The sequence below is a fragment of the Paralichthys olivaceus genome, chromosome 4 (assembly GCF_024713975.1).
Source record: "Paralichthys olivaceus isolate ysfri-2021 chromosome 4, ASM2471397v2, whole genome shotgun sequence".
NCBI classification, from domain to species: Eukaryota; Metazoa; Chordata; class Actinopteri; order Pleuronectiformes; family Paralichthyidae; genus Paralichthys; species Paralichthys olivaceus.
In genome coordinates, this window is record NC_091096.1 from 22,483,730 (window position 1) to 22,509,640 (window position 25,911).

The 25,911-nt window shown below is 43.8% G+C and overlaps 1 protein-coding gene across 4 annotated transcripts in view; it reads left to right on the forward strand.

Annotated features, from left to right (window-relative positions):
- Window positions 1-6,731: 6,731 nt before the first annotated feature.
- Window positions 6,732-25,911, forward strand: part of tet3 (tet methylcytosine dioxygenase 3) — a 33,035-nt gene continuing 13,855 nt past the window's right edge. Inside the window, exons 1-3 of one of the 4 annotated variants that reach the window (XM_020093891.2) lie at window positions 6,732-8,466; window positions 9,167-9,226; window positions 21,533-24,467. In XM_020093891.2, the coding sequence (XP_019949450.2) occupies window positions 21,581-24,467 (2,887 nt within the window). In that variant the 5' untranslated portion in view covers window positions 6,732-8,466; window positions 9,167-9,226; window positions 21,533-21,580. Of the gene's footprint in view, window positions 8,467-9,166; window positions 9,227-14,269; window positions 14,500-16,596; window positions 18,027-21,532; window positions 24,468-25,911 lie in introns of those variants that run through there. The other 3 variants (XM_069524243.1, XM_069524242.1, XM_020093892.2) reach the window with 3 other exon arrangements.

A 25,911-nucleotide genomic window follows, 5' to 3' on the forward strand; every position in this document is an offset into this window, starting at 1 on the left:
TTTAGCCTTACTTGATTACTTTCACCTCTTTCTCAGGGGCTCTGTAACGTTTGAATTTCCCTGCCGGGATTAAGATGGTACTTCTGATTCTGATTCTGAAGTTTGGATTTTCTCAGCTTGAAAATCTCAGCCAAACATTTACAAGCTTTCATTTTTAATATCCACACAATTTTAAATTCACTGCACTGCAATTTCACAGAGTTCTGTAAAACTAGCTTATGTTTTTGTTTAGTACCCTCCACAGCTTGTTCAGCACTGCCTGAGCAAAGAAACAGTGGGTTAGGGTTTATACAATACACGTTATTGACGGTTGACCGGAGCGTGTGACCACAACACAAAGGGGACTGTCCCTGCCATCAACTTATCACCCCCATCCTTCATTCAGGATGCACACACACACACACACACACACACACACACACACACACACACACGCCACTGCCAGGTCTGCTGCAGAGTATTCTCAAACTGCTCACGCCGCTCTGTGGCTGTGAGCCAACTGGATACACGACTCTGGCAGCTGTGTTTGGAAAGCAGACAATATCAGACAGCAGTCACAGATGTCAGCCTGAACTTTAATGCAGGACAAATCATCAAAAATCATTTATAGTCAGTTATACCACTATATAACAACATTTCTATAAAATTAGAGCAGTAACTGCTTTACAAGATAATGTTTGGTCGAGTCTACAAACTAAACGTCTGCATGGTTTTTATAAGATAAGCTAATTGTTAAGCTAATGTTTCATAATACTTTTATGTTCTATCTGTCTATAGTTGATAGCTACTTTTAACCATGAAATTAAATTAGTAAAAAATGTTTTGTCTCATCCCTCTTTGCCATTTCTGTCTCTGCACCCCTCCAGACTGTGTCCAGGCTGGGCAGAAACTGCCATGAATCCCCAGGCTCGAGCCACACGGCCCAAATTGTGGTGGACCACCAACCATCCCTCACGGTAGTCGGGAAAGATGGACACCATACTGGAAGTTGCCACCTGGATTCTCCGGGCCCACCAGGGTGACTAAGATCACAGAACAACAGTTAAGTTGTTGCTGGAGGGCACAGACGAGAAGACAACTTTTATGAGAGTTAAGGGATTGAGGCTTGAGACAAGCTGTCTTCCTGTCAAACTGTTATTAGGACAAACTTGCAGCAAATTCAGCCAAATATTCATGGTACATTCAAATAGCATCTGTGTTTGTCTTCAACTTCCCATTTCTTTTAAACTCCACAAATCCTTTTAATTCAGGGACATAATTCGCATAAAGCTGGACATTCACCATGTCTAAACCAAGAGTTGGGCCTGCTCCACCACCTGAGGACATTTTTGAATTCTCCATGGATTCAGAGGAGGCTCCGTCTCTTCACCTGTATAGGAAGTCCTCAGAGACGACGTCTCCTCTCATCAAATATATCGAGAGTGAACACCAGGAGGCTGGGCTCTTCTCTCTTTCTCCCTATAATGGCTCCCTGGATGCCGCCATTGACCTGCAGAAGAAACGGAGGAAGAAATGTGGCGCCTGCGTTCCCTGTCTCCGCAATGAGAACTGCGGTACCTGCGCAAACTGTTTGAACCGGAAGACGGGCAAGCAGATCTGCAAGCTGCGGAAATGTGACGAGTTGAAGAGGAGACGGAACGAGTGGGAGGTGAGTGACTTACTTCTATTGTCTGGGATATAGTATTTGGAAATGGTTGGTGCAATTTAGAAGTATCAATATTCAAGCGTGTTGCATTGATATTAATCTCATCCATCCATCAAATGATTTTCAATCCCAGCTTATTATTATCTGATGGATGCAAAAATTAGGCAAACACCCAGGACAAGTTGTGGATCACACAAGTTGTAAGTTTTCAGACTTTGTTACTAATGTTGTTGTTATGTATGTCTGATTGTCAGTGGCTGATAAATGCAGAGACAACTCTTACATGCTGTTGACTGGACAGCTGATGTTGGAGGGTTACAGACGTTACTGAGGTTCTCACAACCTCTTTAGAGTTTTCCCCCAAAGCAAGATATCATTACAACCTTTCTTTACTAAGAAATGTTTTCTTGTACTTTTTTTCCCACCCAAAACAAAGTCACATTATTATAGACTCAAATTTCCTTCAGTAGAAGCAGGTGGCTTTTAGGCAAAGTAAGTTTGGATTAGACATTGTAGTGCTGTGCTCAATGTAAAACACCTGAGCAGAAGACTAGGAGAGAGTCAAGAAACCATCATACACCCACCCACCCCACTTGCTGCAGAGCTTTTAACTATAAATCAGTACAAACATCAAACACATCTTTTTATTGGTGTCCATTCAAACTGATAGCTTTAAGTGTGTCAGCTACTTGTGCTAAACCTGGTGTTCCTTATCTGTTAAATTCTCCTGAGACTGGGGTAGATAGTCAGTTGCACATGCCATATACAGTGATAGATGTGGCACTTGTAATAGGAATTCAATTCCTAAAATACTGGAAGTCATTTTCCTGCCAGTTCAATTATATTTTTAATAAAGAACACCTCATATAATGCTGTAATACTGTGTGCTTTACTCTAAAAACAAGTAGTGAATTAGAAAATCCCCTTCAAGCATTGTTGGAAGTGCTCAGTTATAAAATTCAAGCAGCTGATGTAACTGCCATCCACAACACCCCACTGATGGTTTCATATGTGAAGATCTGAACTTTAATTGTTAGAAAAACAGAAGGACACACCCACCTCACACTCACCTTAAATGTCTTTAATAAGCGTTTGTATGATCGTGCAAACATCAGTATCTGTATCATGACCAGTGTTTTAACAGAGTGTTGACAGAGTGGGTGTGTGTTTTTGCATGGCTGAGAGACTGAGAGTGCTACCAAACAGCAGCGGTGGAGAATTCCTGCAGTTGCCTGTGCTTTGTCCTCTGACCTTTAAGGCTTTGAATGAGGGTGGGGGTTAACCTTAAGCCATTTTGTGTGTGGGTGTGTGAAGAAAGCAAGAGAGTACATGTGCACTTTTGTCTTAATGGAAGAGTGCATGTGTGTTTGTAGTTGCATCAGGGTTAAACGGGGGATGGGTTGTAAAGTTAAGAAGGAGAATGGAAGGATGCAGTAAATGGTCAGCACCATCGGAGGCGGAGAAGCAGGAAAAACCAGAAAAGCTTTCTAAAGACTTAATGAGAACTGGACACTTGCTGCCTCTGTCAGGTCCTAATATTGTTTCAGTTACTTACATTCTTACACTGATATCACACATGCAATGATCAGATAGTACAGAGGACCCCCCCGATGTAAATATAAAGTATTTGAATATAAAGGGCCTTTTCTGGGGTAAAGAAAACTACAATTCATACAATTTAGATGAAATGAACTAGTGAAAACATCATGAGAATTATTCTACATTAAATATCTGCCAATAGTTCCCTTTCACCTAAATCTTACACACTGGACCTTTCAAAGATATATTTATTTCTGGACTGAAGATGATATGTTTTGTCCAATATAACCATTCTCATATCATAGCAATTCCCATGCTAAATCCCTCTATTCTCATGATTTTATAATAATAATCATCATAATTATGATTTTTTTAATTAGTTGGTACCTTTCAAAGGATTCCTCAGAAAGAACATAGATCACCACACGATACAAAATCCAAAGACTAGAATGTCACTCAGTAGAGCACATACCTCCACTAAGACAGTCTCTGTATGAACGCTTATTTAAATTCACTAGATTTTGATCTTTTATTTAGATCTGCACCAAATTGCACACACTCATAAATATCTGACCCATACTTCATCCTCCCACAAAGTATTGTGGTTATCTGTCCAGTAGTTTTTGTGTAATCCTGCTAACAATCAGACAGACAGAGACATGCAGACCACAAACAAGGTAATAATGACTAAAAATGTCTTTTTATAGAAAGAATGAATTCAGATTACAGGCCTCTTGTATCAATGTTGTATTGATCAAGTAAAGAAAGGGGTCAGAATATGTCATTAAAATGCATCTTGTCCATTGGTGTTTTGAGGTCAGCTCCAGTTGTTAATCTAGGGCCTTTATCTATCAATGTTTTCTTTGATTTGGAGAACTGACTCTTGGATGTTTTTTACTTTTGCTTGATTCGTCCTCCTTTAAGATTCTGTTTGCATCATCAAAGAAAATAGATCAACGTCTCAGCAGGCAACGACATGTTAAGTGTTGAAGAGCAGAAAGCTGAGGTTAAGAGGAAGATGTCAAGGGTTTGTTTAGCCACAAACAGGAAATCAAGGTTTCCATCAGCACTCTGCAGACCTGTTGTATCCTGTCCTGACAAAAAAAGCACTCTGTAATAGTAAGAATCATTCAGCGTATTCTTTAGCATATGTCTTACAATGGCAGACACAATTTAAAATTTCAGGCCCATAACTTTGTCATGTGTGTTCAGCAGCAGAGAGGGGAACAGTCTTGTTTAAAGAGGGTTCCGTTGTCTTTTTCTTTTGTTGCTGAGGGGGTAATAGAAATTTATAGCCTCTATATTTTAAACCCCTGACCTCTGAGGGAACTCTTTCCCATTCAGCCAATCCTCTTTCCTCTTAGTTCTTTACCAGCATCTATCTCCACAGTCTGTTAGAAAAGACCAGGCATAGGAAAAAACAACGAAAAGGGAAAGATATTTTTTTCATTTTTGATTTCGAGAAAAGCCAAAATGTTGAGAAAAAACTTGAAATTTCATTTTCAATTTTCAAAACATATCAAACTTCAAATGTTGTAAGAATATGGCGACTTGCTTTCGGAGCTCTTTTAAACTCATACCAGGGTTCGTGAGAGTTTTGGACTAATTCTCCTAAATTCAGTTTTGTTGCCTTTGTTTTCCAGAATATTCACTATAAACTAGATACTCTAGACTCTGCATCAGTGTACTAAATCATCTTTTCTCATTACCTGTTTCTAAGTCACATAAATAAGTAAAATAAAATGTTGCATGACATTTTTTTGGCTTGTCTTACTCACTATATCTGTTTAGTCATGCAGTCACATGCAGTCACATGCAGAAGTTAACAGGCCAGTAATAATCAATTTAAATCTTGTACTTTCACAACCAAATTCTAATAATCTATTCCTCACATTTCTGAGTTATTGATCATAGAAGTAAACAAACCACAATGCACTGCTGCTATGATTGGCAGGCTTATATTGAGCTGTTATTAAATAAACAGGATATTACCTTAGTTACATTGTCCCACTTTTATAATACAGGATATCACAGATCACAGCCACACCAGGCCCCCTAGTGGCCTCACCCTGCCTTTGACGGGGCTATATTAAATTCTAGTATTTAAATTAGATGTTCAAAATTGGTACAGGATAATAACCAACAACTTGATTCTAAAATAATATTGTTGACCCTCACACCTACACTGTCCCTGCAGACATCTGTGAGTATAGTTAGATGGTGCTTCAAGAGAAGAATTCACCCATTCATCAGTATTCCTCCCATCTGTGCCTTCTAACCTCTGTATGGATGCAGCAGCTCAGTCCCTTATTGCCTGGAAACCACATCCTCCATCTTCTCCTGTGACAACTGCACTGCAGCTCACTGTTGCACATGGGGAATATCGGCAGCAGCTCGTAACCACTGGCTGTTCATCATACACTAAAATCCAATGTGGCATGTCTGTTGAAGCTTTGTGCAATTTAACAGAATAAATGTCACCATGATATGTGTGTTTTACCCCTGAACCTTTACACTCACATAACATTTTCTTATCTAACTGTCTGGTTGAGATTCTATACTGTGAATAATGTGCTTGTTCATATATGTAAAAGAGAGAAGATCTGTGCTGTGCTTCAGTCAGTATGAAGAGGTGGACAGCCTGGTTTAATTAATACCTCTAGTGTTGTGCCACTTCTCTACCTGCCTGTTAGGAATGGGCTGTTTGTTTGGCCTGTGGTGATTCTGGTTGCAGCTTTCTTTCTGAAACTGTAAAAGTGGCCTGCAGTGATTGAGCCACATCAAGTGTTGCTGCACCACTGATGCTGCACCACTGCTGCAGCACGAAAAGCTGTTCACCTGTTTGTTCAAAGTTTAGTGAAACTTGACTTAGTTCGCAGAGACCCCAAACCGGAGGATCAATTGTCATTGCCACTGTTGTGAACGCAAGTTGTCATGATGAACAGCTTCACTGACGTTGATGAGTCCCAGCCACCGCTGCTACAGAGTGCTGGTCGCCTGTTTTAGTTTGAACACATCAAGTCCATGTCCAAATTGCACAAAATTAGACAATGCACTTCCATGGGCCCTTAGCTGTACACATGCCAAGTGTGAAGCTAATAAAATGAATGATTCTCGAGATATGGAAGCCACAGACGGACAGAGAGAGATTTCTGACATTCTTTTTAGAATAATTAACTACACCAACTGTAATTGACGGCAAAGTAACTCAGTGTGTGTGTGGCCACCTGTAATGAGGTACACCGAAGCCACGCCACCGCTCTTGCAGTCCGGCCAAAGACAAACACGCCCCCACTCAAACATAAACACACACATTCACACACATTTATACACACGTGGCCCATCTGACGTCAGCAGAGGGGGTTTCCCATGCCACACGAGAGCGTCAGACCGACACTAGAAATGCTGTGTCACTGTGGGGCTGCCTCACCTCCACACGCCACACTTCAGCTCGCTCTCTCTTTTCACTTCCCTCTCCGTCTGTGTGTGTCTGTCTTCCTCTCGTTGTCTGTCTTTTTCGCTTTGATACGCCGCTTCTTCGCCAGGCTGCGTGAACTTTCGCTGACTCTGTCTTGTCTTTCGGAGGTTTCCTATTCTGCAGCCATTTTCAATCTGTTGCATGCTTTTGCTGTCTTTTATATCTCAACAGAGCGCTTTGCTTCACCATTGGTTTTTCGTTAAACTTCCCAATTTCAGTAAAGCTGACGAGTGACAATTTTTGAAGAGGGCTTTGTTAAAAAGGAAAAAAAGGGAAATGCATCTTTGCAGCGGTACCCGGTTGCTGATTTGGACAATCCCGTGTTCGCTCGGCTCTTGTGGTTATGATAAGCAGTCTGGTATGAACATACGCTGATGTCTGGGGGTTGAAGGTGGAGATGATCTTTCACTCTCAGAATGTTAACATTACGAACACAGGCTTCCAAGATATGCTGTGCATGAAAGAACAGAAAAGAGAATGTAAACCCCAGCTGCCTTTTCCTTTTAGTGAAAGGTTGAGGCGGTTCTTGCATGTGTTTGCTTTGAAGATCACCGATTTTTATCGTGAATACTATCACAATCAAAGCTGATGTTTATTTGATCTTGTGGCAGTTTTTTTGTAGCTTTAATGTGGAGCAGTGGCACTGTGCTCATTTTCTGTCTCCGACTGCTTTGAGTCAGCATATTGGGCTCTGCTGTGTAATTGTGCATTTCTCTTGTCAGAAAGTGTGTGTGTGTGTGTGTGTGTGTCTGCATGTGTGCACACTGTGCAGTCCAGTCCAGTTATTGCAGGCAGCCCTGACACAGATGGTGCTCAGCGATACCACATACCAGAGGCATTGTTTAGGGAAGGCGAGTTCGAGGAGATAATTGACAGGCATAGAGAGGACCCATCCCCCATTGCACACACACACACATGCACGTACACATCCACACACACCTTCTGTCCACCTTTACCCTGTCTCTTTATGCCAGCTCCTTTTTCTCTTTTTTATGGATCTGCACACACACACACACACACACACACACACACACACACACACACACACAGACACACACACACACACTCTTTTCCTTCTTGTGTTTTAACCTCCTCTTTTAACCCTCTTTCTCTCTCTCTCTCTCTCTGTCACCGCCCTCCCTGGCTCTCCTTCAGTTTCACCCTAGCAGCAGAGCCCAGCCTGTCCCCTGATTGGTGGACGGCCTGCCTTTGTGTGCTATCTGTAGCGTGACGTCTCTCCGACGACCTCTGTGTGCGCGTGGTTTTTTTGTGTGTGTATGTGTGCGTATTTGTTCATGAGTGTATATGTTTGAAGAGACAACGAAGGGGGGAGGGGGTGCCTGAGGGGCATTCACATCATATATGCAGAAGGAGGGGAGAAAAAAAACTGAACGAGTGGGAGGAAGGTGCGATAGTGATCAAAGAGAAAAAAAATCTCTCTGTTGTGTGTAAGTGTGTGTATGTGTGTGTTCGGTAGACCTATTGGCATACTAGTAGGAGAGAGAGAGAGAGAGAGAGAGCGAGGAGGGGGGTAGAGCCAGCGAAAGAGAGAGAGAACGTGCGTACGAGGGCTCATGTAAAACCAGATTAAAAACACAAGATGGCTTCCTGAATGGGCTGCTGGAACACAGACGAGAGAGAGAGAAAGAGACAGAGAAAGAAGAGTGGAGAGAGAGACAGAGAGAGAGAGAGAAGAAAGGGATAGAGGGAAAGAGGTGAAGACGAGAGGGAGTCGGAGTCTTCTGATGGGGATTTGGCCAGCGGACGGAGGAGTACAAACCAAGGCAGCTCAGAGGCTTGGAGGGTAAATATTCATTACTCCAGACTATTTTAGGATTGATGGGTGGGTGGGTGTGAGGCTGACGGGTGGAGGGGGTGAGAGATGAGATTGGCGGGACTGGGGAACGACTCGAGACAAAACACATCATTTAACCACAGCCAGGGCCATATAGACAAGGGGGACGTGCTGTGCCAAATAAGAGGATGCTATTGTTTTCCAATTATCAGCTCTGCTTTGATGAACCATCTCCGTCTATTACATCTTACTCTCAGCTAAACTAACCGCTGACACTTGTGCACATTTGGCCAAGTTGCTCTTAAAAAAAAGTGGGGCTTGTCTGATGCATGCATCAGGAGGGCTGCAGGTTGGGATACAGACATTACATAATTCTATAATTGAAATTGAATCCTGGCATTGCTGTCTCTCATTCTCTGTCCCAGCAGCAGAGGGAAGTGCCGGCTCACTGTCTGAGCACAAATCGAAGAAAAGAGATTTGTATGCACGGCTGCTTTTTGACGGTTTCTGAGGATGACAGGAATGATAAAAAATATTGCATGTTGAATCACATGCATGTTGTAGCTGTTGGTCCAACTGTCCATAATGATGAGTCTTTTTGAACAGGCCCTTGTCGCATTATTCTATTGATTGTTATTCTCTCCCCCTCCCATCTCTCTCCGTCTCCCTCTCACTCCCCCCTCTCTTGCTCTGTTGGACGGCTGTAAAGGTGGAATATTTTGAAGACATCAGTCAAAGCAGTTTGGGAAACCCTAAACTGGCAGCTGAGGTAAGAGAGGGCATTGGATTAGTGTTTGCTGTTGTGTATGTGTGTATCATCTCTGTCATATGTGTGTGATATCTGTCCATGTTGCTATGATTCTTAGCTGTTGGTTCATCAGTGCAGTGAGGCTCTTAGGAGGTGTAAACATGGTGGTTAGTCAATACAGCGACCAGGTCCTTTATTCTTTCTATGTGTGTCTATTTGCATGTGCGTTTTTACAAATGGGACCAATGTTTTTATGTATGTATGTACGTGTATGTATTTGTGTGAATGGGTTTAACCATTAAGACCTGCTATACAGAAAACGTTGTGGTTGTCTGAGCCACTAAGAATGTCAGACTATTCGCGACTCTCTCCAGCGAAGACACAAGCTAATTATACTATCCTTGACATCATCGAGGTTTGGCATAAAGGTGCAATAGTCACTGGAAGTAATTTATCTTCTGAATCTCAGTCTCTGTTCGGGAACTGACTATATTAAATTAGTTACTTTGACTTTATCTCCAAGCCGCGGTGATGAGCTGAGAGCCTTAGTGATGAAGTGGCGGCGTCCTCGGTTTAAAGTGTCCCACGCTGCCCACTGATTGGTGCCAGAGGCAGGCATGTGTAGATGCAAGAGACCAAGGAGAGGAAGAGGGAGGAGGAGGCGGAGGAGGAGGAGGTACCCTACGCGCTAGCTCAGGAGCCAGGGGGCTGTCTTTCTTCTCCTAGGTTCTGGAGTCAAATGAGGTAAAGGGAGTAAAAGTTAGTGGGTCACGCATGCGTACGTGTTTGATTGCCGGGCGTAGTAACCTGTGGCGCGTGGCCGCTGAGAGCTGCTGTTCTTCAACTTGCCGAGTCGGGGCACGCTTGTGTGTTTATGTGGAAAGAAAGTTTGTGCGGCATGATGTCATTGAAAGAGCTATATCAGAATTATAATGTTAGAAGAACGTCCTGTCGTAGAAAGAAACATTTCAGTGTTGCCACCATTAGACATGTGAAAGTGATAAGTTGTCCCTCAAAGGAATTTAAATCTTATATATTATACCACATACATTTACTTGGATCACTTCAGTGATAAGAAATATAGGTCAGTCCATCACATAACAAATGTCATGAATGAGTTAAGCTCAGTTGTACTGATAAACTCCAGTTTAATTCTCAACCTGCTCTAATCCTTATCCATGTGAACACAGTCACTTATCAACAAGGTAATGTCCATACGACCCTCTGGTTCACAGGAAAAAAAAACATTCAACTCTCCATTTTGTGGGACACAAGTTTGTGTTCTTAGTCTTTGTGGTTTTCTGAGCTCCTGTTTGGTCTATGTTCACGTGTGTCTTTATCTCTTGAAGATCTGTTTCAGACAGTCATCAGTACAAAGCTGGTCTACACCCAACAAACACTGATTTCAACAGGTTAAATAAGCAGTTATACATCAATTATATATCATTAGGTTTTTCCAGACACATAAAAACATTGAGTGTGGTCCAGCAGCACATTGAATTACGCTGTCTGGCTGCTTTCTTTGCTGTTCAGGAAACAGAATCGGGTTGAGAGGTTACCACAACACGTTACAAGACAGACAGACTACACTGATCTGATTTTTTTTCCCCCGCCCATACACAGGATTTCCTCTTTAAACACGAGATGAACCTCACTCAGCCCACTGGTGGGAAAGAGTCAAAAGTGGAGTAGAAATACTCAAACCACTGAGTGCGTGACAGCAGATGGAATGTTTGCTAATCATATGTTTAGCCTCGCGTGGAATCCCCAGCTTCGCTCACAAAGGGTTAATACTGACCTAGTTTCCGTGGCAACACTGAATGTCTAGTGACATCATTGCTTTAATTTTAGCTCTAGTCCAGCATCCAAGGTTGGTCACATGACCAACTAGCCGGCACCACATGCACATGTGTATGTGTGTGTGTGCGTATAGTTGGGTAATGAGTGGTTTTGGTATAGAGTAGAGACTCAGGAAGTGGAGGGTTTGACATCACCTTTTCCATTCAGTGTTGTTTTTACTGCTCTGTAAGGTTTCCACTCAGTCTGTGAAGAAGTGTAGCTCAGATTCCCATGAGAGTCTGTAATGTAGTCAGTAATTATGACAACATTTGGTTTTGTTTCTTAGGATGACACTGGCATCTGTTTATCCTTCAGAACTCATGGTAAGGTCACGTTGTCTTAGTCGTATTTGGTCTCGACTTCAACTAAAATGATGATTGACAAACAGATCTCATTTTCCTGAGTTTCTCATTGATACTGGATTGAAATGAAAGGTATTTAATGGTCTTTAACAAAACTAAAACAGAGTTCAGAACTCTGCAAAAGACACAATAAAACATCAAGTTTCTACTTATTTGTGTTGGCTTGACTACAACACAGTCAAACATTTAAACCAAGATTAACTACAACATTAATTTAATGTCTGTTAGTGACATGACTGTGTCTTTCTCAACAGTTTAAGATGAATCATTTTAAAAAGGTAACTTACACTTCAAGGATTTGAAAACAACATCCATAAATCCTGATTTCACATGATATTATAATGTGGTTAGTCAGCAACAGTTGCCTTACTTACACACAGTGATTCTGGACTTGAGAAGCTGTGTTATCATTTTACATTTCTAATTAATGACATCTTTCAGACATTCATCTCTGCAATGTATTTGTTGCTCCACTGCTTATAGTTCTGCATGTTCCACTGAACGTGACTGGACCTGACACCGATTCCTGGCGTGGATTGATAGCTTGCATGGCAATATGAGTATAGCTTGGTGGCATCGTTGCTGGTGTCTGTGTCTGATGTTGGAGGGACGTTGTCAGCCGCCTGGTGCCGCAGTTAATAAAAAATGAATGGAAAGAGAAGGGGGAGGAGCTCTCAGCTGTTGCTGGAGCTCTTTAACTCTCACCTCTCTGGCAGCTCCTCTGCTGCTCCCACTGGGCACGCGGTTTATTCAGCCCTGAATCCCTCTACTGCCAGATGCTGCCAGGTTTTACGTAATACAGCGCCACAGCTGTTGAGTTTTCCTCACACACTATTGGAGCACGCACATGAAAATATTGATTTCTAAAGTATATGTGAATTCACTGGTGGCTGATATCTGCTAAAAAGATAGAGAATTGGGCTAATGACAAGATAAGACATCAAACTAGTAGAAATGCATTGCATGTACCTGCTTCTAAAACTTAGAATATTAAATAGGACAAATCATCCTCTTCATCCTAGCAGTTTACATTTCATTTGAATAATTAAATAATACATTTTGACTTAGGCTGCAGATCCAGGTAATCCAGTTTTATATTAAGCACTTACATGGCTTCATGGTGCACAGGGAAGGTTTTTTTGTTTTTAGTGCTGTCCCTTTAAGCCCGGCTACGCCTGACTTGAACATATGGGAAGCTAATCTTAGCCCAAGTCCTGAGAGAGACAAGGCTGGCAACCAGCCACTGTGCAGGACTGAGAAAGGTTTCACTCGCTCTCTCCCTCTGAGCTGATATATGATTTAACTATCAAATAATGTCGCAAACAAATAGCCACATAGTCTCTGGGCTGCATATATTTCCTCTCCAACTGTTAATGATAACATCACTGTGCTCTTTTTCATGACTTTACACACATTACCTGTGCAGATTTTTTACTCTTAACTCTCATATTTCCATTCCCATCTGTTGTCCACTCTCTTTGTTTCAGAGCCAACATTTTCTAAACATGTATATTGATTACATTCCTCTCCTTCTTTTCATCTCCCTATCCTCAAGCACAAAGAGCTGCCTCTTAGAAACAGCGCCCCCTCCTCTCCTCTTCCTCCTCCTTGTTATTTTTTTAGCGACTCCACCCTGCCCAACAGCTCCCCCCACCCATCACCACCTTTCAATTTTTTTCTGCCAAACCACTCCTCCATTTCTCTTTGTGAGGAGTTTAGGGGGGGATAGCCCTCCCCCAGCTGGGTCTGTTCGTGCTGACTTGCACGTGCCAAATGTCAGGAGGTATGACTCAGACTGGATACCCAACACTCGTTACTATGATCCGCACCCAAACACACCCTGAACCTTACACCAACCTGCTTGGGAAGTCAACAGACAGACAAACAGACAGATGGAAGTTTGAAATAATGGTGATTCTTGAATATGAACAACATGTTTACAGTTTGTTACTCATATAGAGAAACAGATGGACTCAAACACTTTGTGTTGCTTCTACTCTGTTCAACCAAATTTGCTCAGTGTAGCCCTGCAGCCTCTTGTCCCGCCCACCAATAAACCCAGTGATCCTCAGTAACAATCCAATACTGTATGAGCTCTAGTGTGTGTGTGTGTGTGTGTGTGTGTGTGTGTGAGTGTGTGCGTGTGTGTGGTGTGTGGAGAAAACCCCCCCATAAAAATGCGCCCCTGCATTTGCAAGACCCTTTGGTGTCTCAACCTCTGTGTGCAGATGATGAGAAACAGGCGTGTGTGAGCAGTAAGAGAGAAGTGAAAGAGAGAGGTAAAGAGATAAAGGAATAAAGAGAGGGAGAGGGGGAGGAGAGAGACTGACAGAGTGTGTCAAATCAGATGACCTTGATGCCATTAGACTGCAGGGCAAATGGGGGGGTGGTATAGGAGCAGTGGTGGAGAGAGGTGGAGTCAGCTGACAGGAAGAGAAGGGAGGAGGGGAAAGGACCCTCATGTCATGACCATGATGCTTATGTGAGTCATTAAATGGCTGCTGGAGAAAGTGTTTTTACCCTAAATGACACAGATCTCCTCACCAATTAAAGATAAGGGAGGTGCAGAGAGAGTGAAAACTCATGAGTTCACCAGTTTAGCCCTTGAAAAACCACACAATTTGTCCTTAACTCACACACACACCTCCTACTACAGATGGTGCTGGTAAAACATTTAAAAAGCTTGTTTCAGTGTGTGAGGGTTGTATGTCAGGACTCTGTTGAGAAGAAAAGAGAAAGATGAGTCAGGCTTAGTCATACGCAAGTCACCCCAACACACATCGCTGAGGGTCGGACTTTTGTTGTCAGTCATCCCTCCTACAAGCAAAGATATTTCCTCCGCGCTGCTGAGAAACAGTGTGCAAGAGACAGAGAAGTGAGAGAGATGGAAAGAGAGAGAGAAATGGAGAGAGAAAGAGAGAGACGAGGGCGTGAAGCAACTCATTTGGACGATAAATTGCCGACATTGTGAAATGAAGTGATCGATGTGAGAATTGGAGTCTCTCTGTCATCCCATCCTTTCTCGTTCTCTCTCTCACACACACACACACACACACACACACACACACAATGCCCGGCTACAGCAGGTCTACTGTAAGTGTCACATTTTTCAATTTTAATTTCACGTGAAGTCTAAGATAGTTAGATTGTTGTTGTAAATTATAGTCTTGCTCAGTGTCATGTAAGTAAACTGTTAAATTACAAGGTAACTATGGTTACAGACTGTATGCCTCCTGGTTATATTGTAACCTATCTAGTTGAAATGTAACCTATTGTGTTGAGGAGGTGATTTCAGGTTCAGTCTTTTGGTTAAACCTGTATGGCAACATTGTGTTGATGCTCTAGTTTTAATCAAACAGTAACACACCTTGTCTTACTCACTCTGTCTAAATTCAGTTGTAAATCTCTTTTAGTACATGTTTCAATCAAGATTAGAGAAGTCTAACTGTAATTTACCTATACTCAGTAAATTGTGTCACATGATGTTTTGTATTTAAAGTGTGTTGTGTAGAATCTTCCTCATGTGTCGGAAACAGCTGAATTTGCTACCGTGGAGGCTCCCTCTTCTATGTTGATGTTATGGTCTAATTGTACTTCTGTGTTTTACTCAGCTTTGACAATGACAACCCACTCAGAGATAATGTTTTCACAATGGTAGTGAGTGAGGGAACATATTCTGTGGTATTATGGTTTCCTTCTAAGTCACAATTTCAACTTATGTTTCTGTTCTGTTTCTTGATGCTCATTTAAAAACTGTGAAACTGTGATCACCATTTTATGCCTTTCATTTGTAGCACTGGGTCTTTTAGATCTAAGCTGCCGGTCTGCCCACATCTCTTTTAGCCTAATGACCACTTTGGCTTTGAAATATTGTTTATTTTGGCAAGTGTTGCGTCCTACTTCAAGACGTCCTTTTACGGAAAGGTCTAACTTAAGCTGATAACAGTACAGTGCTGGCCCGGCAGGATAGAAAAAAGTCTGTTGTGTTCAGTTGGTTTTTGAAATGATGGACTGTGTGGAGTGCATGTGATTCAGGAGTTAAGTTGAGTCTTGAGCTAGAAATGCTGTGTCACTGTTCAGCCGGGGGATAGTGTGAGCACGAGACAGTGAAAGAGCATGTTTGCGTCCGTTGGTGTGTGGTGTTGGTGATAGTAGAGACTGGGCATGTGTCAGATGATACATGCGCCCACCCCGTGGCAGAGGCAAGCATCGTGGTGGGAAACGCTGATGATGGTGACGATGCAGCTACGTCACCTCCACATGTGTTTCCTACCTCTCTTGCTCACTGCTCTCTTTCGCTCATTGGCACTCCCCGGTCATGTGACCTAATGCTCTACTTCTCCTCTCCTTCCCTTAGACAGCTTAGGCTGCGCAGTGTTTCTCTTTGGGATTGACGCTCATCTGTGTGTGTACATACGAATATGTGTGGCAACAGAGAGACAGGCAGTGTACAATTTACGGGGCCAGTGATCGGGTGCGTCAGAAACTGTTGGAACGGTAATGCAATAAGCTAAGCTAGAAGGAGAAAAGGCTCAGGAAACAAACAGAGAGGCACATCGAGAGAGGGAGGCAAAGGCGGAAAGCTCCAAGAGAGACTAGGAGAAACAGGGGAAGCCAAACTAAGAGAAGCAGGGAAAGGATACTGAAGTTATCGCAGTGTTGCTGGCACATGGTCAGTAACATGTACAGAAAATTATTACGCCGGAGCTGACAGCGATCTGCATGGAAGGTACAGCCATGTTTTCCCCTCTCATCCTCCTGGTTAAATCTGCTCCGAAACTCCGAAGCGATGTTGGAGAGAAGAGAGGAGACACAGCAAGGCCGGTCAGCCTGCAAGTAGGAGAGAGGAAACATCCAGTGATCACGACGTTGTTGCTGATGATAGTGACTGTGACGCGAAGACGAGAGATGGCAAGGAGAGAACACGAAGCGGACATGATCATAGGCTGGTGAACAGGAGAGGACAGAAGTCTTGCGTCCCTCGTGAACTGTTTAAAGTTGATTACATGCGGTTGATGTCTGTTTGGCAACAACCTGCCAGTCTTATTTCTGTTTGCACCCTCTTCCTCTTCTTCATCATCTCACCTCCCATTACAGAATCAGTCACATGAATAACTGAATGACTCTGTCTTGCTTTTAACTGTCATCTCTACAGACGTCCCTCTTGTTGTGTTCCATTTCCTTAGTGTCTTTCTCCACTCCCTTCTCTTCATCCCGGTACTCTGGCTTGGTGAAGTGTCATCCGCAGTAGAATAACGTAGTTGTCTTGTTCTTTTACTTATGTTGTAATCATACTTCCATCGCTGTTCCATTTCCATCCTTCTTTACATGAAAGAGATGACAATATAGAGTTTTGATGAATGAATTTATATATTAAGTGACCCTTCATGTCCTTAAGTCAAAATCCTTCCATCTTGATTGCATCCTTTGAATCTTAGAGGAAAGACCAGCTAGAGTGCCAGCAAGCCAGTTCCTTCTCCATCTACAAAACCTTCCACTTTCTTGTGCATGCAGCCTTTTTAGACGATCTATTATCAGCCCCAGATGTACGATAGAAGCTTCTCGTTTCAGGCGATGAATGGGCAACCGAGGTGAATGTGGAAGAGGAAGAAAATGCATATTGTGGAACCATTATCGGTGGCTTCTCCATTGGCCCAGGGCTGGAAGCTCAAAGGTGGAAGAAAATCTCTGTAAGGGAAAGCAGATGCCGTTTGCAGAAGGAATAAATAAGCAACGTAATGCTGCTTTTCTTTGCTCCTTTCTCTTTTTCCTGTTGATACCGTTGTTAGTTGCGATTGTCTAATCGTTGGCAGCCGCTGGTTCGCAGGGAAGCTCTGGTATAGTTGAAATTGCAAATACTTGGCTTTTGTGGATCAGCAGAACACAACACAGCCTTATATGTAACGTCATCTAATGTAGCAGAGCAAGCAGTGTTGAAGGGTGTGGATGGAGATAGAGAGAGGTTTTCTCGTTGGTAAGAGCTCTGCTGCACTGTGCTGTTTCCTAGGCTGCTGCTACTAGCTACTATCCCTTACAGCGCTCTCTGTTTCTGCTCACTGCACACTCCTCCATTCCATCGTACGTGCCCGCTGTGGCTCAGATAATGGCCTCTCGCTCTGCACACACTGAAGAGAGAGAGCAGAGGAGATGGAGGGAGAGGCTGCGCGAGAGGGAGGGGAATGTAGGGAGGGAGGGAGAGAGAGGGGAAGGTGGGGGCTGCGAAGAGAAGCCGACTGCATGTGTAGCTGAGAGAAAGAAAGAGGATATTGAAAAAAGGAAGGGAGGAGCAGACAGAGATAATGAGAAAGGAAAAAGGAGAGAACAGAAAGCATTGGACATAAGAAGAGGCAGGAGAATGAGAAACGTGTGTGCTGTGTTGGGGGGAGGTGTGTTGTGTGTATGCGGCCGACTGTGTGTGCGTGTGTGAATGCATGCATGTGTTTTTCGGCACTAGCTCTGTCTGTGCGCTGCACGGACTGGACGAAATAAAAAGGAACAAGCCAACGAGGCCGTACCGCCTGTAGGCTGCTGTGCCGGCAAGCAAGTCTCATGCTCCTCTCTGTCTCCTCTTCTGCTTTCTGCTCTACGACCGGCAACTCCGTCTGGACGTCAAGGACCACGTAAGTATGCGTCGCTGCTCCTCAGGCTCTCAGCCGGCTTCATATTGTCAGAGCCTCTGCTTCATGTTACTGCTCAGCACAGCAGCGTAGGAAGGGGTGGGGGGAGAAGGAGGAGAACCAGAGGGAGGATGGGGGGTGTTGTGTATCTAGGATTTAGGTTCAGCTGTCTATTCACAAGCTGAATTTAACCCCCTCACTACCATCAGTAGTATCTTTACACACTTCACCTCCTCCCTCCAGTCGTTGTTTTTCGCTGTGTCAGTGTTGAACAGGATTCACTCTCACACAGAGCTGTAAAGGCTGCTCTTGTTTAAAGGGCTCCCAGACACTAGTCCTTGGTCAACCAGGTTCTGCAAGGTCTGATCCTGTCACGTGTGTTGACAGTTTAAGACACAGTTATTAGTGTGTGCAAAGTTTGTTCAAATACGTGTATGTGAGTGACACAATTAAAGGGAAGACAGCGATAGAGTAAATATTTGTCAAAGCATGTGATCTTTACAGTCCTTAATTGTCACCCGGTGAGGTTTCAATCGCTGCTTGTGTGAGTGCTATTGTTTTTTGTTATTAATATCCTAGACTCACAAAAAGTCAATCAAGGTTATGTCTGGTGAAGTATTTGTTATCTGTACTGACACAGGTGAGAAAATTGTTTTAAATGTTCAGCAGGAAGTGCTCTGAACCCATGTGACTATAGCCTGTGGTAGTTGTTTTGTGTGTGTAACTGTGAGAAAAAGAGGAAAAGAGAGTGTCAGCGTGTGTGACTGACGGTGCGTGATTGTGGGATGTTAGGCTGTGCAGTGTTGCAGTCACTCTGTTTCAACACTGCAGTTCTCATAACTGCCGTACACAGCAACCCCCCACCCCCTTCCTCTTTCCCGTCTGATGCCACTGATAGTGCAGACATGGGGCCTCTCACGTATTGCATGCCGGCTGTTCTCTCACCCCCCCCCCTCGTCCCCGTCACCGTCCCCAACCTCTCACCAACAACCCCGCCACCCCCTGGGACCCCCCATCAGACACCCGGCGCAGAAGGTGGACTCAAAAGAGCTGAGCATACTGTCTGTCCAGTAATTAGCCACTTCAAAAGCTAATTTCAATAATATTCAAATGACAGGGAAGCTGGACGCCAGACTCACTTCTACTGTGATACACTGATGAATCTACAACCAGAAGCCATCTTTCTTTTTCTTTCTGGCTTGAGATGAGAGAACACTTTGTGGTTCAAATCAATCTGGATCAGGAACTTGATCGCATTATGTTGGGCTGTGTGACATTAGCAGGCTGAGGTGTGTGTTTGTGTAAAAAATAATGTATATCCATTTCACATTATCATAGTGCAGTGTTTGTTATGTCTCCTGGCAGGAAAGGAGTGTGCTTACAACCAAGCGTCCTTGTGAAGCAATAGTAGCTTGTTTAGGGTTCACTTTTCTGTTAATAGTAAACACATAAGATGAAGGATTTGACACTATTAATGTTATTCATAGCACACTGGCTTCTTTTAAACACAAAAATACATTTTTATAGTGAATCCACCATTGTTTTCATTTCACAAGAGCAATTAGACATGTTGGAATACACTGTTCAGCCACAACATGAACTCTGTCAATGATTTCTCTGGCTGCCCTTGGATTATGTTTGTTTACTGTTCTTCTCCACATTCATTTAACTGTGATCTATGAAGAGTTATTGTCAGCACATATTATCTGACAATCCATGTGAGCTGGAGAAACAGTGTTGGCTTTAAGAGACAACTCAGATTAGTGGTCATTTAGACAAATGTAGCAACATTATTTTTTAACTGTCCACAGCTTTTGTCCATTATTGTGGTACTGCTCACTCGACTGGTGCCTCCAGCATAGCAGAATAACCAGAAGTCTTTGAAAATGTAATTTGACTTAGGGTCATGTGATGTGAATCTGTGTAACTACAGATGTTAATGTCCTGACCAACTAACTGAAATGTTCAGACACCAGGTCATCTTCGAACAAGATTTTCTTTAACTCTTTTGACAAAGAATGTCAGTGTTGCTCTACACTTGATCAACAGTTCTCTCTGATACATCTCATGACAACCAGGCCTTGCTCTAGGCTGTTGTGTTAGATGAGGTGCTGTCTGTTGGGTTTAAGATTATTTTAGCATTACACACTGACCATTTATGGTTTGGCATTTAAGGATTTTTTTTCTGGATGGTTATCTTTTGGTTTTATGATCCAGTAAATAAGTGATAGACTGCAAGTTTTCAGACCCTTAGTTTAGCTGCAGTTTCCTGCTATAATCATTTTTCAACACAACAAATCAACCCAAGCCCATTAGAAATTATTTGAAACCATATTTCAAAAGTAGTTCTCTTTAAAAGTTGAACAACTTTTGTGTATTGTAATTTCTTTTGAACGAGTGTTTAATTAAATTTATATATTAAGAATGTAAATAAAACAAAAATCATTAACCAACCCTCCTCAATAACCCCCCTAATAAATCCATAAATTAGTGTCTGCCTGTCTTTCTGTCTGTCCTTTGAGTTTTGTTCTTCAACAACCTCTCTCCACTCATCTTGAAACTGGTGTATTTCTAGGGGAATCCAGGATGTGCAGTTACAACTGTTACGTTTGGATGAGCAGTTGAAGTCCTTATCTTAACTCCCCATTTATTTATACTTGCTGCACATCAGAGAATATGGCTTTGTGAGTTTGTAAATAGAAACCAGTTCTCCATCAGGCCATTTCCTTTGTGACTTTCATACAGCCACAGGCACATTTTGAATGGGCATAAAACATATTTAATAATAATAATACAGACGATAATCTGTATACTCCTACATTGATAGTCATTTTAACATAATCAAATTATTTAGCAGTTGTTACATTTTCAGATCCATAAAGAATGTGAATGAGTGTAATGTGAATGGTGTGTTTGTGTACATTACTTTCAGATATGACAGCATAACAATGTATTTCAAGTAGTATTTGCACTTTTTCTCAGTCCAGTCCTGAGAGTTGAAAAATATTTTTTCCTGTGATTCCACTTTTGCCTACTTGTGTCTTGCACATTGTTTTCCTCACCACTCCACCACCTGTACCACACAGTCTCTCAACACCATCTGTCTGCTATGCATAGTCCAAATGATTGGGAGTAGTGTGTCTTCATATACAGCAGTGACAATGTGTCACATGACCTGTGACAGGCTCTGATCACTCCACTGAAACCGTAGTTAATTTATATTTCTTGAGCCCCAATGACCTGATCCTGTGGTACTGTATGTTCTGTTTGCTTCAGAGGGGAGAGCTGTGAAAAGGGGAATATACTCTGACTTTACTTTTATAGCTGAAACTCAACTTATTCTTGAATTACAGATGAATTATAAAAATGTGTTTTTTTACATTTACAGTTATTGTTATTTACACATGGGGACAATGGGTGATTATGTCTAATGTATTTTTTTCCATATCAGTCCTGGATTTATTGGTTTCTTATAAACTCACTAACCTTGTTTTATATGTGTCTTTCAGACTGTTTGTGAAGTCACTTCAGTGGATGGCCCCAGAAGTGGAGGCCAGATGGAAATTGGGTCACATGACCGCCTCCAGGAAGGAGCGCTGAACCTGGAACTGGCCAATGGAGTGAATCGCTACCGTACTGATGATGAGGAATCTATGGAAACGGAGCAGCAGAGGGCAGAAAGCATGCCTCCGAGAAAGTGTTGGGTGGCAGGACATGGCAAAGTTAGTGACACCCAACAGCAGCCCTGTTGGAACAGCAGCAGCGGTGCAACCCCTGGTGAGCCTGTGCACCATGCAAACATGGAGGATGCCCACAATCTGGTGGCTTTTTCCGCTATTGCTGGCTCCTTGCCTCCCTCTTCTTCCTCTTCCTGCCTTGTCACACAGCCTAACACAGCCCAGTTATATGAAAGGTTCACCCAAGAGATGGGTACTGAGGGGGCTCAGGCCAGAATCTCTGCAGGTGCTCCTGAGGGAAGGCGTCAAACTCCAGAAGACCTGAACACCCTACAGACAGCACTGAGCCAGGCCAAACATGGACACAAGCCCCCTAACTGCAACTGTGATGGGCCTGACTGTCCAGACTACCGTGAGTGGCTGGAGAAGAAGATACAGTTGGCAACCAGTGAGGACCAAGGTGCCCCCAAGATCACTGATGCTCCACCACACTTAGACCCTCATCTACAACAACCCCGATTGCAGCATCAACCTCAGCCCTATACCCAGGTAAATGGTGGCAACCATCTTTCTACTTCATACTCTCAGCAGCTACAGGGATCTCAAGGCCCATACCAAGACCAAGTGCCCTGCTCCAAACCCCCAATTCCTTGCTCCCCCCAGGTGCTCTCCATAGCCAAGGAAAAGAACATCAGTCTTCAGACAGCCATTGCCATTGAAGCCCTTACCCAGTTATCTGGTACCAATCCACAAGCCCCTGGCTCTCCTGGTCAAAGCCCTTACATCAGTAACCTTCATCACCACCAACATACTCAGAATCTCCCATCCCAGCCACCCAATGGCTCTAGCTTGATTCCACACTCTCCTGGCACCCACTCATCATCTTCACGCTCTCAGTCCGTCCCTCCAGGAATACACACCAGCCAGCAGGCTCCAGTGTCCTGTGAGCACCACAGGCCCCAGTCCCAGGGCCAGCCACCTCATGCTTCCCCTCTCCCCTCCTCTACCTCTCCCTTCCCAGGTCAGGGAAAACCTCCAGGCTTCAGTCGCAATCCCCAACAATGGCAGAAGAGCTCGGGCAGAGTCTCTGAACAGAGGAATCCATGGATGTGTATTAAGTCTGAGCCCAAGTCTCACTTTGCTGCTGCACCGCACAGTAGCTCAGACCCTATGTCAGAGCTCAAACAGCTGCTTGGTGACACCAGTGGCAAGTTTAGCAATGCTCCTTTCAAGCTTCCAGTCACACAGCAGCTCAGCTTGAACCAGAATGGAGGTATCCAGGCCCAGGATAACCCAGCACTGTCCAGGTTAAAGCAAGAGCAAGACTCTGGTGAGCACTATCATCATGCTGCCTCCATGGGACATTATGGCATGGCTAATGGTCAGCAGCAGGGTCAGCACCTCCCTGGCACTCCCTTGTCACATGGCCAAGCAGTCATCAGCCACTCCACTCAGGCAGCTCTACAACAGCACCTTCACTACAAGAGGAACCTCTTCTCTAACCACTCCCCTGGCTTTGGAGCACCAGGCCCATGTGCACCGTTGGCTTGCCAAAGCTTAAAAAAATGGTGGCCACAGATGGACGCAGAAGGTTTGCCACATCTGGCCATCAAGCAGGAACCTAAAGAACCCAAGAAGAAAAGGAGTGTCCAGGGGTCTCCTGTCTTCAAAGGTATGAGTGGGATGCTTGCAAGCTCTCCCTTGACCAAACCCAAACAGATAATCATCAAGAAGACCAAGCAGAAAGCCTCCATGCCAACCTTCCTGCCTCAGACTCAGATCTCCGTACAAAAACCACCAGTTCTCATGATGGACAGAGCCCCAGCCCTGACCAGCCTGCAAGCAGGTTGTTTTCCTCCTCTGCACCTCCATAGTAACTCCACTCAGGCTGCTGCTGCAGGCCTCCCTGCCCCAGCCCAATCTCAGGTATCCATGTCCAACTCCTCAATGACTCCCTCTTTTACCGTTTCTGCTTTGTCAGAAAACACTCCAGCCCATATGGGCCGTCTGCCCCCACCTGTGGCTCCTGCAGCCCATGCTAAGTCAGAAGGAGTGGGCACCCTGGCACCCAGTAACACCAGCACCACCACACCTCTGACCTCCACGTCTCCATCCAGCACCTCACAATTACCGAGTCTTATCAACATAGACCCTAAGTACGAAGAACTGATTCGCCAGTTTGAGGCTGAATTTGGGGATGCCCCAGATGCCTCTGCTGGTCAGCCTATGGAGGAAATTGCTACAGCACCGCAGCTGGGGAATCAATCCCAGACCAGTCCTCAGGACCTCAGTCCCACATCCTCATCCACATCCCAGTCAGTTCCCTCAGTTCTCACCACTCAAGCTAATTCCACACCTCATCCAAGTTATCAGGAGATGGAAGCTCACAAGGACGAGTCAGGGACCCAAAGTGAATCAACCATGAACCAGGCATCCACAGAAACCCCTGTGAAGGAGAAGCCTTCTCTGCATCATGAGGCAATGCTGGACCAGCAGCAGCAGCCCAGTGTGATAGAGGATAAGTTCAGCATGCCTTGTTCCCAGCTGCCTAAACGCATGAAGATTGAAGCCTTGGGTGATATAGCAGTTCTGTCCACCACATGCTATTCTGAAGAGGACACTCCCACGAAGGACAGTCTTCCTTCGTCTCCATCTCTCAGAGGCTTCCTTGAGTCTCCTCTGCGTTACCTGGAGAGCCCCACCAAGAGCTTGCTGGATACTCCCTCCAAGGATCTACAGTCAGAGTTTCCCCTCTGTACCTGTGTGGGTAAGTCAGTGTGTTAGTGCTTGTTTGTATGCTGGAGAATTAGGTTGCTGTCATTCCACAAACTGCATTAGCACCTTTTTGAGATGCATATTCTTTAATGTTCACACAAACGTTACCCATTTATCTCTGAGTAGAGTGACATTCAAGTATTTTAATCTGACCAGTGTCAGATAATGAATGTTGCAAGTTTGCGTGCAGGAATAAATTCTTGCAAGTTGAATATTTAGCTATTGAGCTAAACATTAATAAAACAATCACTGCCAATGCTTTACTACTTAATCTACACAGGTCAGCTATTAGTTTTTGTTTCTCACACCTCCCCCTCCAGCTTCTCTATAGATGCTTGTTGAGTGTGTCTAAGAATGTGTGTGTTAGTGGGTTGTCTGGCTGCAACCATCCATACTGTGACAGTGTGAGACAATGACGGCAGCAGAGGGACACAATAGCAGTTGTTCCAGACCCAAACCCACACAGCAGTGGATTTGGGTCTGACAGACGATCAGAGCAGATTCTTTGTTTGACATAAATGTTTCAGTCCTGTAGTTTGGGCAGAAACCTGCTCAGGTTATATATTTATAACAGTGAGGGTGTTCCCACACTACCCTGTCTACTCCTGGTAGCACATCACCACATTTGACTGCCTCCAACTTACAGAACTACAATATACAACCATGATGTGCACTCATAGACACAATTTCCTCACAAGAATTTAGTATCACTCCTCCACTTCCTGCCCTGAGCCACACCCTGGTGTCTCCCTACACTAACAGGGAAATCTGACCTCAAGCTGTCTTTGAGCCAGACACACACAACACATGTGTGTAGCGTATGTCCATATTTCAGACAGTTCGGCTGACAGTGTTGGAAACATTTACATTTAGAGCATTTAGATAATGTTGTCAACTAGAGATGATACAGAGTTGTTATATACAGAAGCAAGAGCAACACAGTTTTATTTGTTAAACAGTTCTGGTTTAAAGCAAAGATTCAATGCAAAGTCCAATACAGTCTAAATTACTATCTACTTAAAGTTAATGTAGGTCACACACTGCTGTACTGTGTTACACACACAGATTAGCACTGAAGTCTCATGGCCTGGTTTGAGAAATAAAGGCGTGTGTTGGACAGTGGTCAGAAACACACACACACTTACACACACTTACACACACATGCACTTACACACTTACACACACAGACCCATACACAACACAAGTGCACACACAATGTGCACTCAGACACACCCTCGGTCCCATTAACACTCACATATACTGAGTCAGTCATGACTACCTCAAAAATCTTCTGCTTTGCAAAATGTCTCCACTCATGCACCACACCCTACAGTCACAGCCCACTGTCTGTGCATGGGGGGGTGTTTATGTGCTTGTGGGAACTAGATGTTTCAATCAGTCAGACATTCTCACGCTTGTCAAAGTTCTGCAAAGTT